Source organism: Lagopus muta, chromosome 28 (assembly GCF_023343835.1).
Source record: "Lagopus muta isolate bLagMut1 chromosome 28, bLagMut1 primary, whole genome shotgun sequence".
Lineage (NCBI taxonomy): Eukaryota > Metazoa > Chordata > Aves > Galliformes > Phasianidae > Lagopus > Lagopus muta.
Genome location: NC_064460.1, coordinates 3,199,258 through 3,219,871, shown reverse-complemented (window position 1 = coordinate 3,219,871; position 20,614 = coordinate 3,199,258). Strand labels below are relative to the sequence as shown.

Here is a 20,614-nt window from a genome sequence, read left to right as displayed (position 1 = left end):
TGAGGTGGAACAAAACCCCGTCCATGGTTTCCATACATTGAAACAATAATTAAATAAAAAAGAAGCTTCGTTTATTGCTCCAAACATGGTAACAGAGACCTGAACAACTCGACGCAGGGGGACAACCTGTGCCCCCCCCCTTGCCCCCCCAAGGACAACACAGGGATGGGGGCAAAGGGGCTCCATTCAGTGTCACGATGAAACGGGGGGGGGGGGGATTTAAAACCAAATAAAGGGGGGCAGTGCTGGGTAGGGGGGGGGGGAAATGAGGTATGTAAAGGTGTAAAGGGGGGGGGGGCTGCAGCCAGCACAGCCCCACTGGGGGTCTGTATGGAGGACGTGGCTCAGTAGCACAGTAGACTGAGATGGGGGGGGGGGGGGGGGGGGGGGAGGGGAAATGGAGTGAGGCCCCCCCCCCCCCCCCCCATGGTCCCAGCTCTTCTGATAGGGCTCCAAAACCCACAGAGCATCGTGGAGGGGGGGGGTCCATAGGGGACACCCCACAGCCTCAGCAATGCTCTCCCTGGGGCCGGGAACGCGAGACAGACAGCGGCAGTTTGTGCAGACCTGGGTGGGGGGCAGAGCATGAGGGGGGGTTGGGGGGTGCAGCCCCCATCTCCACCCCCCCCCACGTGTCCCCCCCTCACCAAAGGCACGGATGAGCTCCTGCTGCACAGCCCACGTCACCCTCTTCACCAGGCAGAGGGTGGTGAGCGCCGCAAAGCCCATGTTGTAGATGATGACGATGTAGAAGTTCCCCAACCAATTTAAAGCGGCCAAAATCCCCCAGGAGGTCGAAGCGAGTGATTCCTGTGGGCAAAGGAGGGGGGGGGTCAGGAGGTGCCCCCCCCCCCAAACCCCCAAACCCCCACTGCAGCCCCACTTCTCACCCAGCGTCCTGGAGAAGACAGGCAGGGCGGAGCTGAGCACCAGCAATGAGACGCAGTTCCCGATGATCTGGGGAGGAGAAGAAGTGCTGCCCCATCGCTCGGCCCCCCTCAGCACGGCTCTGTGGAGGGGGGGGGGGTCTCACCTTGGTCAGGGGGGTGTCCTGCCTCTCGGGGAGCAGCCGAGTGAAGAGAGGGGAGCTGTAGAAACCACGACGGAGGAGAGCATCAGGTAACTGGGGGGGGGGTGTAAGGAGAGAACAGAGAGGGGACAGCGGGGGTGGGGGGGGGGGGGAGGCAGGGGATGGAAGCCCCCAGTGCCGACATGAAGGATACAAGATGAGGACAACCTGCAGCGCGGCTCCGAAGGAACCGAGGATGGAGAAGGAGACCTGGCCCAGGGCCGCGTCCTGCAGCAGGGGGGACATGGAAGGGGTTCTGCCCCACGGATGGGGCTCCTCCTCGCTGTACCCCCACCCCCCTCATCCTCCCCCCCACCCCGGGCACCTGCATCCCCCGTGGCATCGCGGTGTCGTCCAGCAGCAGCTCCAGGACGTGGAAGCAGACGATGAGCACTGAGACGCCCTGAGAAGAGGAGGGGAGATTTAGGGCACCCATAGGGGGGCTGTGGCACACGGGGGGATGGAGACACGCACCGTCAGTGCCAGGAGGCCCAGCATGGCCAGCGGGTTAGCCCACGTTCCTCTGCCAGGGCGAGGCTCGGTGCCGCAGCTGGAGCACATTACCACCCTGCCCCACAACCTGGGGCCTTGGGAAACTCCCAGTGCCCCCCCAGCTCCTCACCCAGCTTCTTCCTCTCGCTCCGGATGCTGAGGAGCCGCTCCTGCAGCAGTGCCACGTTCAGGTTGAGCCAGCAGGAAGCCTTCCCTGCAGTGTGGGGACAGCGTGGGGCTCGTGGGATCCCCCTGGCACCCCAGGTCCCCCTGGCGCCCCATGCCATCCCGTGGGCACCCACCAGATGCGATCCTGCGGGACACGGCGGCCTCCTCAAACCTCGTGCAGCTCAGCTGCTCATCCAGGTCCTCCAGGAGCTGAGGGTGGGCAGGAGCCACCAGGGACGTGCATGTCACAACCCAGGCAGCCCCACGGCGCTGGGGACACAGAGACCCCAACCAGGATGACAGAGGGGACAGCTCACCCGGGCTTCACCAGCAGCTTCCCGGTGACGGTGAACATGGTGGAGAGGCCGAACGGGGTGCACACTGAGGGGGGGAGCAGAGGGTGAACCCACAACTCTGCCCTGTGGCAGCAGAGCCCCCCCAGCACCTCAGGTCCCAGCACTCACGCAGCAGGAGCAGCACGCCAAAGAGCGAGATGCAGGAGTAGAGGTAGGGCAGGTAGCATTCCCAGAGGTCTGAGGAGAGCAGGGGGGGTCAGGGCACAGCAGGGCCCCTGGACTCCTCCCAGCACATTCAGCCCCATGCTGTCCCAACATCCCCCCCCCCCATCCCACACCCCCAGCACCCACCATAGAGGGACTGCCGGCTCACAGCGCCGTTGCCAGCGATGGCAGAGGCCACCCAGACCATGCCCAGCACCAGCAGCGTCAGCAGCAGCAGCACCACGGACGTCTCGTACACACGAGCCATGATGCCCTATGGGACAGGGATCAGCACAGAGCTGGGGGGCACAGGGAGGGGGGCAGCACCCATGGGGCCGCGTACCTTCTTGGATCCCGCAAACCCCTCCGACTCCGTGAAGAAATACGCAAAGGGCATGAGGAAGACGAGGGACAGGTTGGAGAAGAGAAAGACCAGGTTCCAGAGGCCTGGGGGAGGCAGAACGGGGTGAGATCCCGGTGCAGGACGGGGGGGAGCTCAGCACCCCAGCACCGCCCCGCGCACCCACCGTGGATGAGGGACCCGTTCAGCCACTGGATGTAGTAGTTGTGGGGGAAGGAGAGCAGCACCTCGTTGCTGATGATGGAGAAGGGGAGCAGCAGCACGGCGCCCAACGCCACGGCCAGGGTGAAGGTGCACAGCCCCAACCTGCCCGAGATCCCACGTGGGTGTCAGAGCTCGAGGTCCCCCCCCAGGGGACAGGAGGACGTGGTGCCAATCCGCCAAGGAGGGGAAGAGGGATGGGAGGAACTCACGCAATCCTGTTGACAGCGGCGTCCTCATCATCGTGCACTGCAGAGGACAAGAGACAAGTGAGCAGGAAAAGCTCCCTGCCATTCCCCGCTCTGACGCCTCCCCCAGCCCCTCTCTCTGCTGCAAACAACGCTGCAGAACTCAGAAGAGCTCTGGATGGAGCTGGGGGCTCTGCTCCCCCCCCCCCCCCACAGCAGGACGCCCCACAGGGAGCAGAGCCGCACTGGGATCGGGGCAGAGAAGAGCAGGAGCAGCCCGAGGGCTTTGGCTCAGCGAATCCTCCCACCTGCTGCAAAATCCGTCTGCTTCTTGAAGTGCCTTATGACAAAATGGCAGAGGATGTAGAGGCCGGCGAAGAGCAGGGCGCAGATCTGCAGGCACAGCGGCGGCCTCAGAGGGCAGCACTCCCCCCACAAGGAATGCTGCCGTCCCCAGATCCCATCAGCTCCCCCCTGTTTTATTTTCCTATCCCTGCTCTCTCCCCATAAACACACATGGGCTGCACCAGGGTCACCCGCTGGGCGCTCACAAGTCACCCCTGTGAGCTGAGAGTACAGAGCGAGCACCAGCAGCAGCCTTGGCTGCACGGAACACCCCGACCCCGCAGCCCTCGCATTGCTGGCACCCAGCAGGGCTGCAGGCACAGCCTTGAGCCCAGCACCAAGGCCGACCGCAGTGTCTGTCTGTCCCTCCCGCCCCCGCTGGCGCTCCGAGCCGCAGCCCAAGCAGGCGACATTCGAGGAACACAGCGACCTTTCATCCCCGCGGGTGCTCAGCAGAAGGGGGAAAGGTTGCCTGAACCCAACGCTTTGGCACCAGCACCACCAACACCTCCCTCCTGCCTGGGCGCCCTTCATATTAGGGGCTCAGCTGGGGGTCCCGGGGGGTGAGGGCCCACCCGGTAGGTGGCAGAGAGCACTGAGATCAGCCCAGCTCTGGGCACCCCGAGGGCTGTTCCTCCCCCTGCTCCCGCTGAAGGAAGCACACAGCACTGCACGTTTGGGGCTCCAAACAACTTGGAGCAAAGGAGCGAGGCAGGGCTTTCGTGGGGAGATCCATGATCCATGAGCATCCCAGCTGCAGCCCAGCGGAAGGCGAGGGCTCCCAGCTGATGTCACCGCGGGGCAGAGCTCCACAACGTGGCCTGGGAAAGTCTGAAAGGTCGCACGGGCTCCACGCTGGCGGAGCTGAACCGGGCGTTCCTGGGAGAGGTGCAGCACTGCAGGGACGCGCGGCTCTGGCTGTCCCTAAAGGCCCCTGGGAGATCCCAGGGCTGTGACGCTTCCATCCCTGCACACCTTTGACCCCTCGCAGTGGATGCCCTGGTTGGCACAGCTGGGACCAGGGCTGCTCCCCTGCACAGAGCCCACAGTTTTGAGGGTTCCCCTCTGACACTGAGCGCCCTGGAAGAAGATGCCGGTGTAGGGTTGAGGAAGGGGCCACGGGTGTGTGGCACAGTGCTGGCTCAGCTCTGACACTGCTGCAAAACCGGGCAGCCCCGGTCCTCCCACACACCAGGGACCCCATACCGGCACGGGAGAACCCTGGTGCCTGGGTTCTGCAGGACCTCAGAACCAGCCCAGGGCAGCCCTGCCCCACAAAAGGGCTCCATTGGCTCCCTCACACCCCACAGCCCCTGCCCCATTCCCTCCCATACCCAACTGCCTTTTGGGAAGGGGGACAGGGTGGCTCTCATCGGTCCGAGGGTCCCATCCACCCCCGGCTCCCCGGGCCGGGCCGAGCCCCGCTATCTGCAGGCACACAGCGCTGCGGTGCAGCTGCGACCGCGATAAGACCCGGGCGTGGGGCACGGCCCCGGAGCTGCCACCGGGAGCACAGGGAGCTCCACCCCTCCTGAGAGACCCCAACCCCAGCGGGACCCCCAGCGGGACCCCCTCCCCCAGACTCACAAGGCATTCGCGGACACGTTCATGGAAAAGCTGCTCCCGCACGGTCAGCGCGTCGAGCTCCACTGGGGCCATGGGGCGGAAAGCATGGCCGGGAAGGGTCGGGTCGGGTCGGGTCGGGTCGGGTCGGGCCGGGCAAGGCGCCGGGCCAGGGCCGGGCCAGGGCCGGGTCAGAGCCGAGCCGAGCCGAGCCGAGCCGAGCCGAGCCGAGCCGAGCCGAGCCGCCTGCAGCAACGGGCACCGAGGCCACGCCCCCCCCTCCCGCCGCTCGCTACTATGTATTCACTGCACCACCGCCCGGAAGTGTCCCGCCCCAGCCCTCATTGGCTGCCGGCTCAGAATGAGGCGCCTCTCATTGGCTGAGAGCTGCGCGGGCGGAGCCCATTGGCTGAGCGCGCAGCCGCTCTCACGCCCGGCGCACCAACGCGTTCCTTGATGCCCCCGGTGCCCCTCCAGCCCCGCGGGACCCCCCCGGGCCCGGGAGCGGTGCGGAGACGGCCTCGCCTCGGCCGGGGGGGGGGAGGGGGAGGGGGGTGGAGGGAACGGCGCTGAGCCGCTGCGCCAGCACTAATCCCTTAGCCAGGGCTAATCCCCGGGGCCCGTAAATCCTTCCTACCCCTCCCTCCCCCCATACACCGGAGGGGGCCCCTGGGCAATGGCAAAGCTCCTTCCCAACCCCCACTGAGACTCGATCCCACAGAACAGAACCCACAGCCTCTGGCCCCCAGGATGGGGAAGGCCCACCCCCCTTCACCAAGGAGCAGGGGAAGGGCCAGAGCCAGCGCTGCCAGCCCCGCAGCCGTGTCACTGCGCACAGACAATGGGGACAGCCCGTTCCCATGCGGCTGTGCCCTGCGAGCCACCCAGGCTGACACAAAGCGTTTGTATGTGACACAGCAGCAGCTTGTCCTAAAGCCTTTTATTCGTTGAACGAGCACAGAAACGAGGAAAAGCAACAGATCACATCAGGGAGTTAAAGCCCAGCCAGGACAGCTGGGAACAAGGCAAGAAACCAGGGCCAAAGCACGAGAAAGCTCAAAGTGTTTGAGGCAAACATATGTGGACATGCGACAGCAGGATGCTTAATACTCCTCTCCTTCCTCCCCAGCCATTGCTCTGCCCCATCCACTCCTCCGAGTCCCCATTTTCCCCACAATTCCTTTTCTACCATCCCCAGCCCCTTTTCACCCCGTCAGTCCCTGTTACTCTTTCCTCCCCCATTGCTCCCCATCCCCTCCTCTGCACAGACCCCCCTCAATTTCTGCTCCCCAATTCTTCACCCCGGCCCCTATTCCCCCCCAACCTCCAACTCTTTTTCCCCATCTCCTAACCCCTCCTGCTTTCTTGAATCCCTTCCCCCCAATTTGTGTTCCCTCCCTCCATCCGTTCACCTCCCCATCCCATAATCCTATCCTCCGCACACCCCCCAACCACACACAACGGCTGCGGCTGCCCGGCCCAACGCAAAACCCCCCCAAATTCCAGGCTGCAGCCCCTGGGAGCGCTATTATATATAGAAAAGGGGCGGGGCACGCTAGCGCACCGAGCTCCCATTGGCCGTCGCGCCGCCATTCAAACCATCCCCGGCGCTGATTGGCTGAGCCTCGTAGCGCGCTCCAAGCTCCCCCCCTCAAACTGCGGGGTGGGAGATCTGCCCTCTCCCCCTCCCCCACAGTGCGGTGCAGCCCCGGTCTGGGCAGCAAAAGGGGTCCGGAGATGGGGACTGCGAGGGGCTGCGGACACACTGGGGGCACTCAGCACTGTGGAGACACAGCGCTGCTCCCCCAGCACACGGGGGAAACCCCCGGGCTGTAATGGGGCTCCCAAGCCCTGCTGTGTGCAGGTCGCCAACCAGAGGCTGCCCAGAGCCACATCCAGCCCGCAGGGATGCGGCATCCACAGCCTCCTTGGGCAGCCTGCTCCAGCGCCCCGCGTGCGAACAACTTCCTGCTCACATCCAACCCAAACCTCCCCTGGCTCACTTTAAAGCCATTCCCCTTGTCCCATCACCACCCCCCCCTCACACACAGCCGTTCCCCCTCCTGTTTCTCCGCTCCCTCCAAGCACTGAAGGCCACCATGAGGTCCCCCCGCAGCTTCTCCCAGCTCAACAGGCCCAGTTCCCTCAGCCTTTCCTCACACAGAGCTGCTCCAGCCCTCTGCTCATCTCAGCGCCTCAGGACCCGCTCCCAGAGCTCCACGCCCTTCCTATGCTGGGGGCTCTGCTCCTAAAGCATCCCGTTCCCTTTTTGCTGTGCAAACAGCCTTGCTTTCTCTTCATCCTGCCTCCCAAGCACCGCAGTCACAACAGACGGCTTTTATCTTTTGCATCCAATGGGCAAGGACATTTTCCCTGGATTTCATGTTCTGCAAGTCGCTCATTGTGGCCCAACGAGCCACTGAAGTTTGCCAAGCTGGGGAAAAACAACTCAAGGTCAGCAAAAATTCCTAAAACGAATCTGATGGTGGAAAAACCTCATGAAGCTCCACAAACCCAAGCACAGGGCTGAGGAAACCCCCCCATCAACACAAACTTGTAGCCCCCCCCCACAGGAGCCAGGATGGCTGCGACTGCCCACCCCTGGGTATGAATGGAGCCATGGTTCCATTCACAAAAACGTGCGGCTCCCACAGAACCTCATGAATGGCAGCAGCTCAGCGCCTCCCACCCCCCCCCCCCCAAATCTTCCACCCCACACACTGGGGGCCAAGGGCAGAGCTGGGGCTGAGGGTGCAGAGCTCAGCCCACCCCCAGCAGCACCACCAATGGAGCGGGGGAAAACGGGGTCACGGCAGCATTGCAGCACAGAACAACCAGACACAGAGCTTAAGACAGGGAAAGCTTTTTATTCATTGAGACACACAGGAGAAGAAGGGAGGGTCTGTGACAGACCTGCCATTGAACCACAGAGCAGAACAGCACAGACAGCAGTGCACACCGCTACAGACCCGAGGGGTGGGGAGGGAACTACCTTGGATGTCAGGATGAGCAAAACACTGCGAGCCCTCAGTACTCCTCTCCTTCCTCCTCGCCCTCGCCCTCCACCGAATCCACCCCCACCTCCTCGTAATCCTTCTCCAGGGCAGCCATGTCCTCCCGGGCCTCCGAGAACTCCCCCTCCTCCATGCCCTCCCCCACGTACCAGTGCACAAAGGCTCGCTTGGCGTACATCAGGTCGAACTTGTGGTCCAGGCGCGCCCAGGCCTCGGCGATGGCCGTGGTGTTGCTCAGCATGCACACGGCGCGCTGCACCTTGGCCAGGTCCCCCCCGGGCACCACGGTGGGCGGCTGGTAGTTGATGCCCACCTTGAAGCCGGTGGGGCACCAGTCCACAAACTGGATGCTGCGCTTGGTCTTGATGGTGGCGATGGCAGCGTTGACGTCTTTGGGCACCACGTCCCCGCGGTACAGCAGGCAGCACGCCATGTACTTGCCGTGCCGCGGGTCGCACTTCACCATCTGGTTGGCCGGCTCGAAGCACGCGTTGGTGATCTCGGCCACCGACAGCTGCTCGTGGTAGGCCTTCTCGGCAGAGATCACCGGGGCGTACGTGGCCAGGGGGAAGTGGATGCGCGGGTAGGGCACCAGGTTGGTCTGGAACTCCGTCAGGTCGACGTTCAGAGCACCGTCGAAGCGCAGCGAGGCCGTGATGGAGGACACGATCTGGCTGATGAGGCGGTTCAGGTTGGTGTAGGTGGGGCGCTCGATGTCCAGGTTCCTGCGGCAGATGTCGTAGATGGCCTCGTTGTCCACCATGAAGGCGCAGTCGGAGTGCTCCAGCGTGGTGTGGGTGGTGAGGATGGAGTTGTAGGGCTCCACCACGGCCGTGGACACCTGCGGGGCCGGGTAGATGGAGAACTCCAGCTTGGACTTCTTGCCGTAGTCGACCGACAGCCGCTCCATCAGCAGCGAGGTGAAGCCGGAGCCGGTGCCACCCCCGAAGCTGTGGAACACCAGGAAGCCCTGCAGCCCTGTGCACTGGTCAGCCTGCAAAAGAACAACGCCAAAAGGCATCACATCACCGCCAAGTGTCCCAAATTCACATCGCTGCTGACTTGCCTAGGAAGTGCGACCCAGCTGTCTCAGCCCTTTGACACATCTTGCAACACAAACACAAGGAAGCGTTGGCCCCCATTGGGCTGTAAGCAATTGGAGGACAGCAAGGCGCCCCCAGGAGCCGAGAGCCCACAGAGATGAGTGGGCAGGAGCTGGCAGCAACCCCCACCCACAGGGAGAGCACTGCAGGGACGCAGGGCCAGCATGAGCGTCCCTGAAGGAGTTAAGCAGTCAGCACAGCTGCTCATAAGCACTGCATACAGAAGGATCAGAGTCCAGGTCAAAGGAAACCTCACACGACCCATGAGAAGGAAAGTGAGGTTTTCCAAAGACAGGAGCTGCCCTGCAGGCCCATTACACACCCAGAGCCACCCACCACAGGAGGAGGAGGAGGGGTCCCATAGGAGGGGGTCCCACGCTCCCGCAGCCCCGCAGCACAGCTCCGCGCCGCCCCACGCTCCCGCTGCCTGGGGCCCCAACGACGCGCCGTACCCACCAGCTTGCGGATGCGGTCCAGCACCAGGTCGATGATCTCCTTGCCGATGGTGTAGTGTCCCCGGGCGTAGTTGTTGGCCGCATCCTCCTTGCCCGTGATCAGCTGCTCGGGGTGGAAGAGCTGCCGGTACGTCCCCGTGCGCACCTCATCTGTGGGCACCGCGAGCGCCGTCAGCACCGCCACGGCCCCCCCATGGCCCCCCCAGCCCCCAGCCCGCCCCACTCACCGATCACAGTGGGCTCCAGGTCCACAAAGACGGCACGGGGCACGTGCTTGCCAGCCCCCGTCTCGCTGAAGAAGGTGTTGAAGGAGTCGTCCCCCCCGCCGATGGTTTTGTCGCTGGGCATCTGCCCGTCGGGCTGGATGCCGTGCTCCAGGCAGTACAGCTCCCAGCACGCATTGCCGATCTGCACGCCCGCTTGGCCCACGTGGATGGAGATGCACTCACGCTGCGGGGGGACGGAGGGGGTTTGGGTGCCGCCCTGCTGCGCCCCAGCACTGCGGAGCTCCAGGCGGGGATCTGCCCGCAGTTGTCCCTACTTTCCCACTGTCCTGGGATGGGACACGCAGCACCAGCGGGGCCCAGCGTCACCATGGGCCAGCCTGAGCCCCGGGGGGACACACAGCGCTCAGCGCCATCTCCATAGGCAGCAACGGGGCCATGAAGGAGGAGGTGCTGGGGAAGGGGGGGAGGAAGGAAGGGGTGTTTGGGGCCAGCCGCGCACCGAGCCCCCATAGCAGGGTGGGAGGGACCCCAGCCCATGCGCAGGGCGGCATTTCCCAGCCGAGGGAGGGGGCGGCACCGAGGACGAGGAAGCAGCGCTGCCATCACTGCGGCACGGCGGGGAAACCACGTGGCCGCCGAGTGAACGCAGCGCGAGCGCAGGGTGCGATGGGGCGGGATGGGGGGGGGTGGGGGGAGGGGGGTCCAGCTGCTGTGCCGCTCCCCCACCCCCACGTTCCCAGCCGCACCCACAGGGCAGCACCTGCTCGGCATTCCTCCGCGGAGAGGCAGATGGCGCCCAGAATGGGGGGCTGGGGAGCCCAAACGTTACGGGAGGGGCACGAAACCGCCGGGGGGGGTGGGGGGGGGGGGGAAAATCAGCCCCACGGGTCGGCGCCGAGCCGCCCTCGGATGGGTGCGGGGAGCAAAGCGGGACAGGAAAGGGAACGGGGGCAGCCATGGAGGGGGGGAAGAAGGGGGGGATTTGGGGGCTTTGTGCGGCAGAGGGCGGGGTTGAATGGGGGGGAGGAGCGCACCCGCACCTTCCCGCGCGCGGGAAACCCCTAACGGTCCGGACATGGCGCCAAAATTGAGCTCACGCCCCGCCCCCACCGAGAGACTTGGGGGGGGCTGGAGGGGATGCGGGACCACGTGCTGGGGGCCCCGGTGGGGCCTCGGGGTGAGGCTGCAGCCCCAGCTCCCGCTCTGTGCCCCCCCCCATCGCTCTGCCCCATCCGCTCCTCCAACCCCCATCCCGCCTTAACTGCCGCTCTGCGCCCCCAGCCCCTTTTCACCCCATCCGCCCGTTCCCATCCACCCCCACCCCGTTACTCCCCTCTCCTTTCTCAGCTCAGCCCCTTCATTTCTGTTCCCCCGCCCTTCACCCCGACCCCAAATTCCCCCCAATCCTTTTCCCCATTTCCTTATCCCCCCTCATCTCCTACATCCAGCTTCCACTGCCCAAAGCCCCCCGCAACTTGCGCACTCACTCATCCACCCACCCATCGCTCCTACCTTCTAATTACCCCTAATTGCCCCCCGCCCCATACCATGGTTGCGGTACTCGGCCCGACGCAAAGAGTCGTCGCAAGTTCCGACTGCAACCGTTCCCGAGCGCGCCGTTAATATACAGGAACAGCAGCGGGCAGCTCCCGCGCTCCCATTGGCTGCCGCGACCGCCCATCAAAACACCTCCAGCGCTGATTGGTTGAACCTCGTGGCGCGCTCCATCTTCCTCCCCCATCTGCAGAGTGGGCGACTCGCCCTGCCCCCCCCCCCCGCAGTGCGGTGCAGCCCCCACCTGCAGCAGCAAAAGGGGTCTGGGGATGGGGGGGAGGTGAATTACTACAGGGATCGCCCCCCCCCCTGCAGTCCGTCCTTGCGTTTTGCCCGCCCTACTGCGACGGGGGAGGGAGGAAGGGGGAACGAAAGCAACAGCCGTTAATACCCCCCCTCCTCCCCCCGCATATCCCCGCCCGCGCCGGTGCGGTTTTGCTGCAGAGGAAAACTGCGCCAGTGCGGGGGGGGGGGGAGGGAGGATATACAGCACGTGCTCCCCCCTCCAACGCCCAGAGCCTTTAATCCGCTTCCGCGTTGCCCCCCCTCCCTCCCCAAAGCCCAGCTCCCCAGGGGGCCCCCTGCCCATCTGTACCCCCCCCCGCCCCGCTGCCATCTGCGCGCTGCCCCCCCCCCCCCCGTTCATCGTCCCCCCATCCCACCACGAGGGTCGCAACGTCGCCCCCCCCTCCACCCCCGGTGCTTTTTGCTCCCAGTACACCGGAGCCCGAGAGACCCCCCCCAGTGTCGTGCCCCCCCCCCCCCTTGTAGTGTCGTCGTTTCCCCCCCCCAAGGCCGCATTGCAGCAGTGCTGCGCTGACGTGGCGCTGCCTCATGGCCGCCGGCCGCGAAATGGCGGCTATGAGGAAGGGAGAGCCCGGGGGGGGGGGGGGGGGGGAATAATGGGGGTTGGGGTGGGGATAAGCGGGGGGTCCTGTGTGTGTGCCACCCCCGAACGCCGCGCTGCTGCACGCTGGTTTCGCACCGCGTTGCGCTGTGAGCATGGCAGGGGGGGGAGGGGGGGGCAATGGGGGTTGTGGCTGACGGCCCCCACCTCCACATTGGGCTGCGTTGCCCCCATCCCGAGCGGAGCGCTTCCTCTTCCTGCAATGGAGGGGGGGGGTCAGGGATTGGGGGGGGGCACCCACAGCCTTTTGGGGTGGGGGGGGCTGTGGACGCAGCTCTGTTCCCCCAGCACATGGGTGACGCCCCCCCCCCCCCCACTCTCTTTAGGGTTGGGGTTTCTACCAGCCCTGGGGGGACACAGGGGGCACCAGCAGCAGACGTGGAGCTGGGTGCTGCTGCATTTGTTCAGCAGTGCAGATCAGTACAGCAGGGTAAGGGCCAACGCCTCCCATTAAGCAAAAGGAACCCACGAGCTCTGCTCCTAAAGCATCCCGTTCCCTTTTTGCTGTGCAAACAGCCTTGCTTTCTCTTCATCCTGCCTCACAAGCACCGCAGTCACAACAGACAGCTTTTATCTTTTGCACCCAATGGGCAAGGACATTTTCCCTGGATTTCATGTTCTGCAAGTCACTCATTGTGGCCCAAAGAGCCACTGAAGTTTGCCAAGCTGGGGAAAGGCAGCTGGGGTAGGAAGGTAGGGCAGGTAGGCAGAGGAGCACCATGGGTGTTAATGGCCAGAGGGCCGTCAGCATTTATGGAGCTGTGGATAAAAATGAGCTCCAGGATGCTGCACAGGTTTGTCCTCACTGTTCAGATGTAGAAGCTGAGCTGCCAGAGCATCGTCTGCTCCATAGGGTGAGGGATAAAGGAGTGCTGCTTTCTAACGCCATCGTGGGGTCACAGAGTTTCCTTCTCCCATTTCAGGTGACAGCAGCACCGCAGGACCGGGCGCCGCAGGGATCGCTGTGATGCTGCACTGGGGACGGTTGGCACCAACATGTGGGGTTGGGATGGGGCAGCGCTGCTTGTATGGTGGAGGGTGAGAGCGGGGGGCAGCGCAGGGTCACTGCATCACCATGGCGAGATGGGGTGGGAGAGAAGATCAAACCCCAAAACCGTGGGCTGGGACAGGCAGGAGTTTCATTAAAGGAAAATGAGGTAGAAAGGAGGAAACGCTTTGTGCTTCCATCAGCAAGCACTGGGCCGTGCCCCCTCCCCACATACCCCCCCCCCCCCCACCTGCAGGCTGCATGTTTTTGGGGTGCTGTAAGGCAGTCTGGGTCCTGCTGCAGCCACAAAGCACAGCATGAAAGGGGGGGAGAGGGGAAGCAAACCCCACTGCTGCCCACCGCAGAGGATTCCCATTGGGGAACATCTCACTCCAAGGAGGGGAAGGAAGAGGAAGGGGGGATGCACAGCATAGGGGCATTTTGTGCCCACCCTTTGCCCCCCCCATGAGGGGCTGTGATGTGTCCCCTTTTTGGCCCCCCAGGCCGGCTGTCTGCCCGCCCCAAGGTATGAATGAACCCACGGATCCCATTCACAAAGTCGCACAGCTCCCACGGAACCTCATGAATGGCCGCAGCCCAGCACCTCCACCCCCATCCCCCCCATCTTCTGCCCCATACACAGGGGGTGAAGGAGGTGGGTGACCCCCCAGGGACAGAGCTGGGAATGAGGGTGCTGAGCTCAGCCCACCCCCAGCAGCACCACAACTGATGAAGGGGAACAGGGGGGGGGTTATCCCAGCATCACAGCACAGAGCAACCAGACACAGAGCTTAAGACAGGGAATGCTTTTTATTCATTGAGACACACAGGAGAGGATTGGGGATTGGGGGGGGGTCTGTAACAGACTTTCCATTGAACCACAGACCATAGAACAGCACAGACAGCAGCGCACACCGCTACAGACCCGAGGGGTGGGGTGGGGATGACCAGGATTGTTCCCTGTGCGAGCAGCACCGCGTGAACCCTCAGTACTCCTCTCCTTCCTCCTCGCCCTCGCCCTCCACCGAATCCACCCCCACCTCCTCGTAATCCTTCTCCAGGGCAGCCATGTCCTCCCGGGCCTCCGAGAACTCCCCCTCCTCCATGCCCTCCCCCACGTACCAGTGCACAAAGGCTCGCTTGGCGTACATCAGGTCGAACTTGTGGTCCAGGCGCGCCCAGGCCTCGGCGATGGCCGTGGTGTTGCTCAGCATGCACACGGCGCGCTGCACCTTGGCCAGGTCCCCCCCGGGCACCACGGTGGGCGGCTGGTAGTTGATGCCCACCTTGAAGCCGGTGGGGCACCAGTCCACAAACTGGATGGTGCGCTTGGTCTTGATGGTGGCGATGGCAGCGTTGACGTCTTTGGGCACCACGTCCCCGCGGTACAGCAGGCAGCACGCCATGTACTTGCCGTGCCGCGGGTCGCACTTCACCATCTGGTTGGCCGGCTCGAAGCACGCGTTGGTGATCTCGGCCACCGACAGCTGCTCGTGGTAGGCCTTCTCGGCAGAGATCACCGGGGCGTACGTGGCCAGGGGGAAGTGGATGCGCGGGTAGGGCACCAGGTTGGTCTGGAACTCCGTCAGGTCGACGTTCAGAGCGCCGTCGAAGCGCAGCGAGGCCGTGATGGAGGACACGATCTGCCCGATCAGCCTGTTGAGGTTGGTGTAGGTGGGGCGCTCGATGTCCAGGTTCCTGCGGCAGATGTCGTAGATGGCCTCGTTGTCCACCATGAAGGCGCAGTCGGAGTGCTCCAGCGTGGTGTGGGTGGTGAGGATGGAGTTGTAGGGCTCCACCACGGCCGTGGACACCTGCGGGGCCGGGTAGATGGAGAACTCCAGCTTGGACTTCTTGCCGTAGTCGACCGACAGCCGCTCCATCAGCAGCGAGGTGAAGCCGGAGCCGGTGCCGCCCCCAAAGCTGTGGAACACCAGGAAGCCCTGCAGCCCCGTGCACTGGTCAGCCTGCGGGGACACAAGAAGGGGTCAGGTGGGATCCAGGCAGCTGCGCAGCTCGGCCCTTCCTCTCGTGACCTCGTGAGGACATTCTGGAGGTGCTGCTTTTGGGGGTCTCCAGGGGTAGGAGGCACCAGGGTGATGGGGCACCGCCAGCCGTTGCAATCTGCCCCCTTGAGGCGTGGATCCCTTGGGGGACACAGCCTGTGCAGTGGTGGCACTGGGCAGACTGGGGGAAAGCACCGCAGTGGTGTCTTGTTCACTCTGGACAGCTGCAGAACTTGGTCCTTCCTCTTTACGTCCTCTAGAGGACACTTCGGGGGGATTTCCAGTAGCAGGACAGGGTGAGGGTTACCTCCATCCACCATCAGTCAGCACTTGAAACACGGATCCCCTGGGGAAGCCCCATGGGCACAGAGCCTCATGGGTGGAGGACAGATGCCTTCAGCTTCCCCCACCCATGGGTGGGTGCACGGGGAGCAGATTGCGCTGAGGTCTTGGCCACACTGTTGGGACGGGAGTGGGAGCCCACAGCTCTGCCTCCACCCCCACAACCCCTGGGGTTCCCAACCCCTCTAAGTGCAGCTGGATGTGGCTGCAGCCAGGGCTGGAGGCAGGGGGGGTGGGCAGGGGAACAAAGGAGGAATTGCACAGCTCAGCAATGCCGGGGGACGCGGCGCTGTGGAGCAGCTCCAACACCGCAGCTGCACCGCGGCACGCTGCCAGCCAATGGCAGCCTGCACAACAGGATTACCATTAATTAATATATTCAATCTAAATCCAGCCTGGCTGGGTCTGGAAGGGAGGGCGAGACAGAGGAACAGAGCCTTTGTCCTCATCACACCACACACCCAGCCCCGCTGACCCCAGGAGGAGGAGGGGGTCCCATAGGAGGGGGTCCCATAGGAGGGGGTCCCACGCTCCCGCAGCCCCGCAGCACAGCTCCGCGCCGCCCCACGCTCCCGCTGCCTGGGGGCCCCAACGACGCGCCGTACCCACCAGCTTGCGGATGCGGTCCAGCACCAGGTCGATGATCTCCTTGCCGATGGTGTAGTGCCCCCGGGCGTAGTTGTTGGCCGCATCCTCCTTGCCCGTGATCAGCTGCTCGGGGTGGAAGAGCTGCCGGTACGTCCCCGTGCGCACCTCATCTGCGGGCACCGCGAGCGCCGTCAGCACCGCCACGAACCCCCCTCAGCCCCCCCAGCCCCCAGCCCGCCCCGCTCACCGATCACAGTGGGCTCCAGGTCCACAAAGACGGCACGGGGCACGTGCTTGCCAGCCCCCGTCTCACTGAAGAAGGTGTTGAAGGAGTCGTCCCCCCCGCCGATGGTTTTGTCACTGGGCATCTGCCCGTCGGGCTGGATGCCGTGCTCCAGGCAGTACAGCTCCCAGCACGCATTGCCGATCTGCACGCCCGCTTGGCCCACGTGGATGGAGATGCACTCACGCTGCGGGGTGGACATGGGGCAGCGTCACCCCCCGGCTCAGCGATGTGCGCTTCCCCCCCCCCCCCCCATCCCCGATCCAATGCCGTTCATTCGGGTGGGCTCAGAAGCGCGCCCTCTGGCGGCTGGAACAGCGCCGCACCGCCAAGGCTGCATCGACCCCATCGCAGCCCATTGTTCTGGGCTGCGGCGCCGCCACACCCCGATGGGGGGCTCGGCACCGGGGGGCTCCATGCAGCTCTGTAACCCCACCCACCGTGGGTTGGGGGCTCAGCAATGGATCCCACGCTGCCCGTGGGGCCGGGGCCACGCCCTGTCCTCTGGGGACAGGAGGCTGAAGGCTGGGGGCTCCGCACCGGCACTCGATTCTGCCGGGGGTGGTTGGGGGGGGGGGGGGGGGGTCCCAGTTTAACCATCGCCCCACCCGGTGGAGCCTCAGCATTATTCTGCTCTATCGGACCGGGACCACGCCCTTACGGGCTCAGAACCGGAGAGCGGGGCTCCCATTGTGCTCCGTTAACCGGGAGCCACGCCCAGCGCGGAGCCGGTACCGGGGGTCCCATCTCAGCCTGTTTAAAGGGACCCGGTGTTCCCCGTCTCGGTTTAACGGGGCCACGCCCTTTGCTGACTCGGCACCGGGGCTCATTTTACCCCACGTAACGGATCCTAACGGCCCCCAACCCCATTTAACGGGGGGCTACAGCCTCTGCAGAGTCGCTACGGAGGGAGCCCCATTCCTCCTCGATCGAGGGTACCCCCCCCCCATGATTTAACGGGGACCACACCCGAAGCTGACGCGGCACCGAGGCCCCATCTGCCCGGATTAACGGGACACGATGCGGTTTAACGGGGACCGCACCGACAGAGGGGCCTCCATCCCCCCCGCGCACCGGGCGGGGCCGCGTTTTGTCCGCGAAGCCCCTCGCGGTGACCTCATGATGGGCTCCACGGCAGCAAAGGAGGAGGAAAAAGAACCAAAAAAGGGAAAAAAACGAAAAAAAGGAACAAAAGGAAGGGAATGGGGGGGAAGGTGAGCAGAGCCCGACCCCGCTGCCCGCTGCCCCCCCTCGGTGCTCACCATGGCGGCTGCTCGCTCCGGGGCTTTCTCACAGCACGACGCTGAGGCAGTCGATGTAAGAGACGCGGCGGAGCCGGGCGGCGGAACGGAGCTTTATAGGGCTGCCGGGGCGGAGCGGAGCCGGGCGGGGGGAGGAGGCCCCGGCGGCGGCCATTGGTGTGCGGGGATGAGGTAATGGCTCCCCCCGCCCCACCGGAGCCGCAGACAAAGGGCGGGCGGGACGGGGCGGGGGGGGACGGGGGATGCGGAGGGGACCGCCGCCACCACCACTCCATCACCGCTCCAACACCGCTCCATCGCCGCTCCCTGCTCCGTTCCGCACCGCGCTCCGCTCCCACGTCCCCATCCCTGCTCCCCCACCTCCGTCCCCGTCCGTGTCCCCATCCCCGGACCCCGTCCCGTTCAGTGCCATCGGCCCCAACCGCGCCCTGCTCCCCGTTCCCAGCTGTGCCACAGCGCTCCGGATCTCAGCTGTGGCACTGACCCCATCCCCGGCCCCTGACTTTGGTTGTGTCCCCGTTCCCATCCCCATCCCGGCCCCCGTTTCCAACCACATCGCTGTCCCAGCCGTGACAGCGCCCCAATCCCCATCCATATCCCCGTCCCCATCCTCGGCCACGCCCCGGTCCCCGTTTGAACCGTGTCACTGTCCTCGTTTTGGCCGCATCCCTGTCCCCATTCCCGGAACTGCCGCTGTCCCCGCTCCTGGCTGTGCCCCAGTGCCCCGCTTCCCAGCCGTCCTTCGGCCCCCGCCGCATCCGTGGCCCCGCGCCCATCCCTGTCCGCCTTTGTGCGCACACCGCAGCCCCTGGAGGCCCACAGAAAGGGGAATCCCGGGCTGTTCCAGGCCGATCTGCCCCCCCCCAAACCCCCAGAAAAGCCCCTGGACCCCCGCAGCCCCCAGAACAGCTCCAGGTCCGACAGCAGCCGCTCTGCAGCAGTTGGTGTTCAGGACACAGCTGGACCACCCTGACCCCCCCCCCCAATCTGCTGCAGCCCCCCACCCTGAACCACCATCCTCCCCAGCTCCAGGGCTTCCTGCACATCTCCCATTGCCTTTTTTATTTGGGGGGCAGTGGGGGGGGGGGGGGGGGTCGTGACCCAGGGCGCTGCAGGTGGAGCTGCCTGCATCACCCCCCCCCTCCCCACCCCCCAAAAGCTGGGAATTCACGATTTCTTTCTGCTTTTCTCATACAATGTGTGCATTTTTGGGACACTCCACGTCTTCGTTCCCATTTCCTTGCCTCTCTGCCCCCCTCCCTCGGTGCTTTTGGGGTGCTGCTAAACCAGGGCTGGGCTCCCCCCGCCCCCCTGCAGGAGTGTGGGGCTGCAGACAAAGAGGAGCCGCGAGCCGGGCAGCGCCCACCAGAACAAAGGCTGACGCTGCCCCAGTCAGGCTGTGCCCCCCCCCCCCCCAAAAAATTGGTCTCCCTCCGGCTGATCCCACAGCCATTCCCTGTGAGTGCTCCGTGGGGTTCTGACCCCCCCAGGAATGGGAAATACTGCCCCAAACCTGTAGCCCAGGGATGGGAGGTGCCCTTCAATGGCCCCAAGGCATTGGTGGGGGGGGGCCTCTGGGGTTCTGGGGGCTCAGTCCCCCCCCCCGGGTGGTGCAGGGTGAAGGGTGATGGGCTCTGAGCTCTGGGGGGGGGGGTCTCCCCCAGCCCCCTCCCACCTCGTTAGGTATGGAAGGCCACTCACCACCAGTGCTGCCCGCTGCTAAGTAACAGGGTTGCTAGGAGACGGGTTGCTAGGATGAGGGCTGCGACCCCCCCCATATCCCCCCTCCCTGCCTCCATCACCTCGCGGGGTGTGGGGGGGTCCAGTCAAAGGGAATGCAGGAGGTGGAGGCCGGTCAGGGGGGCAGGACTGGGCAGGGGGGGGTCTGAGTCCTCAGTACCCCCCCATACTGCTGCAAGGAGGCGACTCCATCCCACAACCCCCATCTGACCCCACTGTACTGCTGGGGGGGGGGTTAAAACTACCCCTGCCCCCTCCCCCCCCTCCAGTTCCCAACCCCTCAGTGCTCTGCTATGGGGAGACACAACCCTACCCCCCTCTTTCCAGTGCACAGCTGCAGTGCACAGCAGTCCGTGATGCTGGGGGAGGGGGGAGGCTCCATTTCCCCAAGTCCCAGTGCCCCCCCACCAACTCCTGGCCGCCTGTGCTGTGTTGATTGTTGGTAGCAACGCAGCAGCTCCTGGTGACTGTTGCTGGGCCCCTGCTGTGTTTGCAGCCCAGACACAACCCAGCACAGTGGCCATGCCCCCCCCCTCCCAAACCTCCTCCCCCCAGCCCCCCCCCTCGGAGCCCCCCAGCCCCACTGCAGCCCCTCCACCACCCAACCCCGCTCCCCCCACTGCAGGGGAGGTCATGGCGTTGGTGTGGGGCTGGTGGAGGATCCTGGCTCTGCCCACACTCCCCCCCCCCCCCCCCCCCACGCCTGTGCCCGCCAGCTCTGTCTGTCTGTCTGTCTGTCCCCTGAGCATCGATGTGACATGTTCACCCAGACTGAGGGACGGGGCCCTGGGGGTACGGCGGAGGTGGGGGGCACCCAACCTGACAGGGTGACCTCTGTGTCCCCTCCCTGGAATTGGGTGGGGGTCTCTATCACAGCATTACAGGACATCTATGGGGGGGGGGAGGGGGGTCACTGCTTTGACCGTGCAGTTTGGGTGTCCCACCCCCCCCCCCCAACACCCATGGGATGATGAGAGAGCGGGAAATGGGGGGAGCACAGGGTTAAGGGTGTGGGGGGAGGGGGGGCCACGTCTGTCTGGATGTGGGGAGGGGGCTGCAGGTGCGGCACCGCATTGCGGCAAAAGCAGGGATAAAGGCACGGGGCGGCGGCTGCGACGGAGAGATGGGGCTGGGGGGAACCGGGGAGGGGGGGGAAGGGGGAGCTGGGGGGTGATGATGGAATTGGTGCATCCCCATAGGGAGGGAGGGGGGTCCCCAGCGAGGGGAGTTCTGGGGATACTGGGGAGGAGCAGTGGGC

General features: G+C 64.9%; 3 protein-coding genes across 3 annotated transcripts; all 3 read right to left on the bottom strand.

The window, feature by feature from the left end:
* Positions 1-423: 423 nt before the first annotated feature.
* Positions 424-5,052, bottom strand: LMBR1L (limb development membrane protein 1 like). The gene is given in 20 exon segments (XM_048928702.1): positions 424-567; positions 648-768; positions 770-810; positions 891-957; positions 1,034-1,101; positions 1,104-1,123; positions 1,224-1,297; positions 1,395-1,472; positions 1,544-1,582; positions 1,584-1,621; positions 1,692-1,775; positions 1,864-1,939; positions 2,040-2,110; positions 2,194-2,262; positions 2,377-2,503; positions 2,573-2,676; positions 2,757-2,896; positions 3,004-3,040; positions 3,288-3,372; positions 4,912-5,052. Coding segments are annotated over 20 exon segments (1,470 nt in total). The 5' UTR covers positions 4,984-5,052; the 3' UTR covers positions 424-508.
* A 2,682-nt stretch (positions 5,053-7,734) lies between these two features.
* On the bottom strand, positions 7,735-11,364 carry TUBA1B (tubulin alpha 1b). Its single transcript, XM_048928352.1, has 4 exons — positions 11,234-11,364; positions 9,687-9,909; positions 9,461-9,609; positions 7,735-8,895 (listed from the first exon to the last, which is right to left on the bottom strand). The coding sequence occupies exons 1-4, from the start codon at positions 11,234-11,236 to the stop codon at positions 7,915-7,917; spliced, it is 1,356 nt and encodes a 451-aa protein (XP_048784309.1). The 5' UTR covers positions 11,237-11,364; the 3' UTR covers positions 7,735-7,914.
* Positions 11,365-13,926: 2,562 nt separating this feature from the next.
* Positions 13,927-16,556, bottom strand: LOC125685354 (tubulin alpha-1A chain). Its single transcript, XM_048928351.1, has 3 exons — positions 16,319-16,556; positions 16,093-16,241; positions 13,927-15,102 (listed from the first exon to the last, which is right to left on the bottom strand). The coding sequence occupies exons 1-3, from the start codon at positions 16,554-16,556 to the stop codon at positions 14,122-14,124; spliced, it is 1,368 nt and encodes a 455-aa protein (XP_048784308.1). The 3' UTR covers positions 13,927-14,121.
* Positions 16,557-20,614: the final 4,058 nt, after the last annotated feature.

Bases quoted from the DNA above. Each gene is read 5' to 3' on its own strand.
- TUBA1B (XM_048928352.1), bottom strand. The intron at 9,610-9,686 runs GTGAGTGGGGCG...CGGTGCCCACAG, and splicing joins CCTGGAGCCCACTGTGATCG to ATGAGGTGCGCACGGGGACG. The intron at 8,896-9,460 runs GTGGGTACGGCG...GTTCTTTTGCAG, and splicing joins TGGACCGCATCCGCAAGCTG to GCTGACCAGTGCACAGGGCT.
- LOC125685354 (XM_048928351.1), bottom strand. From the start codon at position 16,556: ATGTCCACCCCGCAGCGTGAGTGCATCTCCATCCACGTGGGCCAAGCG. The intron at 16,242-16,318 runs GTGAGCGGGGCG...CGGTGCCCGCAG, and splicing joins CCTGGAGCCCACTGTGATCG to ATGAGGTGCGCACGGGGACG. The intron at 15,103-16,092 runs GTGGGTACGGCG...GTGTCCCCGCAG, and splicing joins TGGACCGCATCCGCAAGCTG to GCTGACCAGTGCACGGGGCT.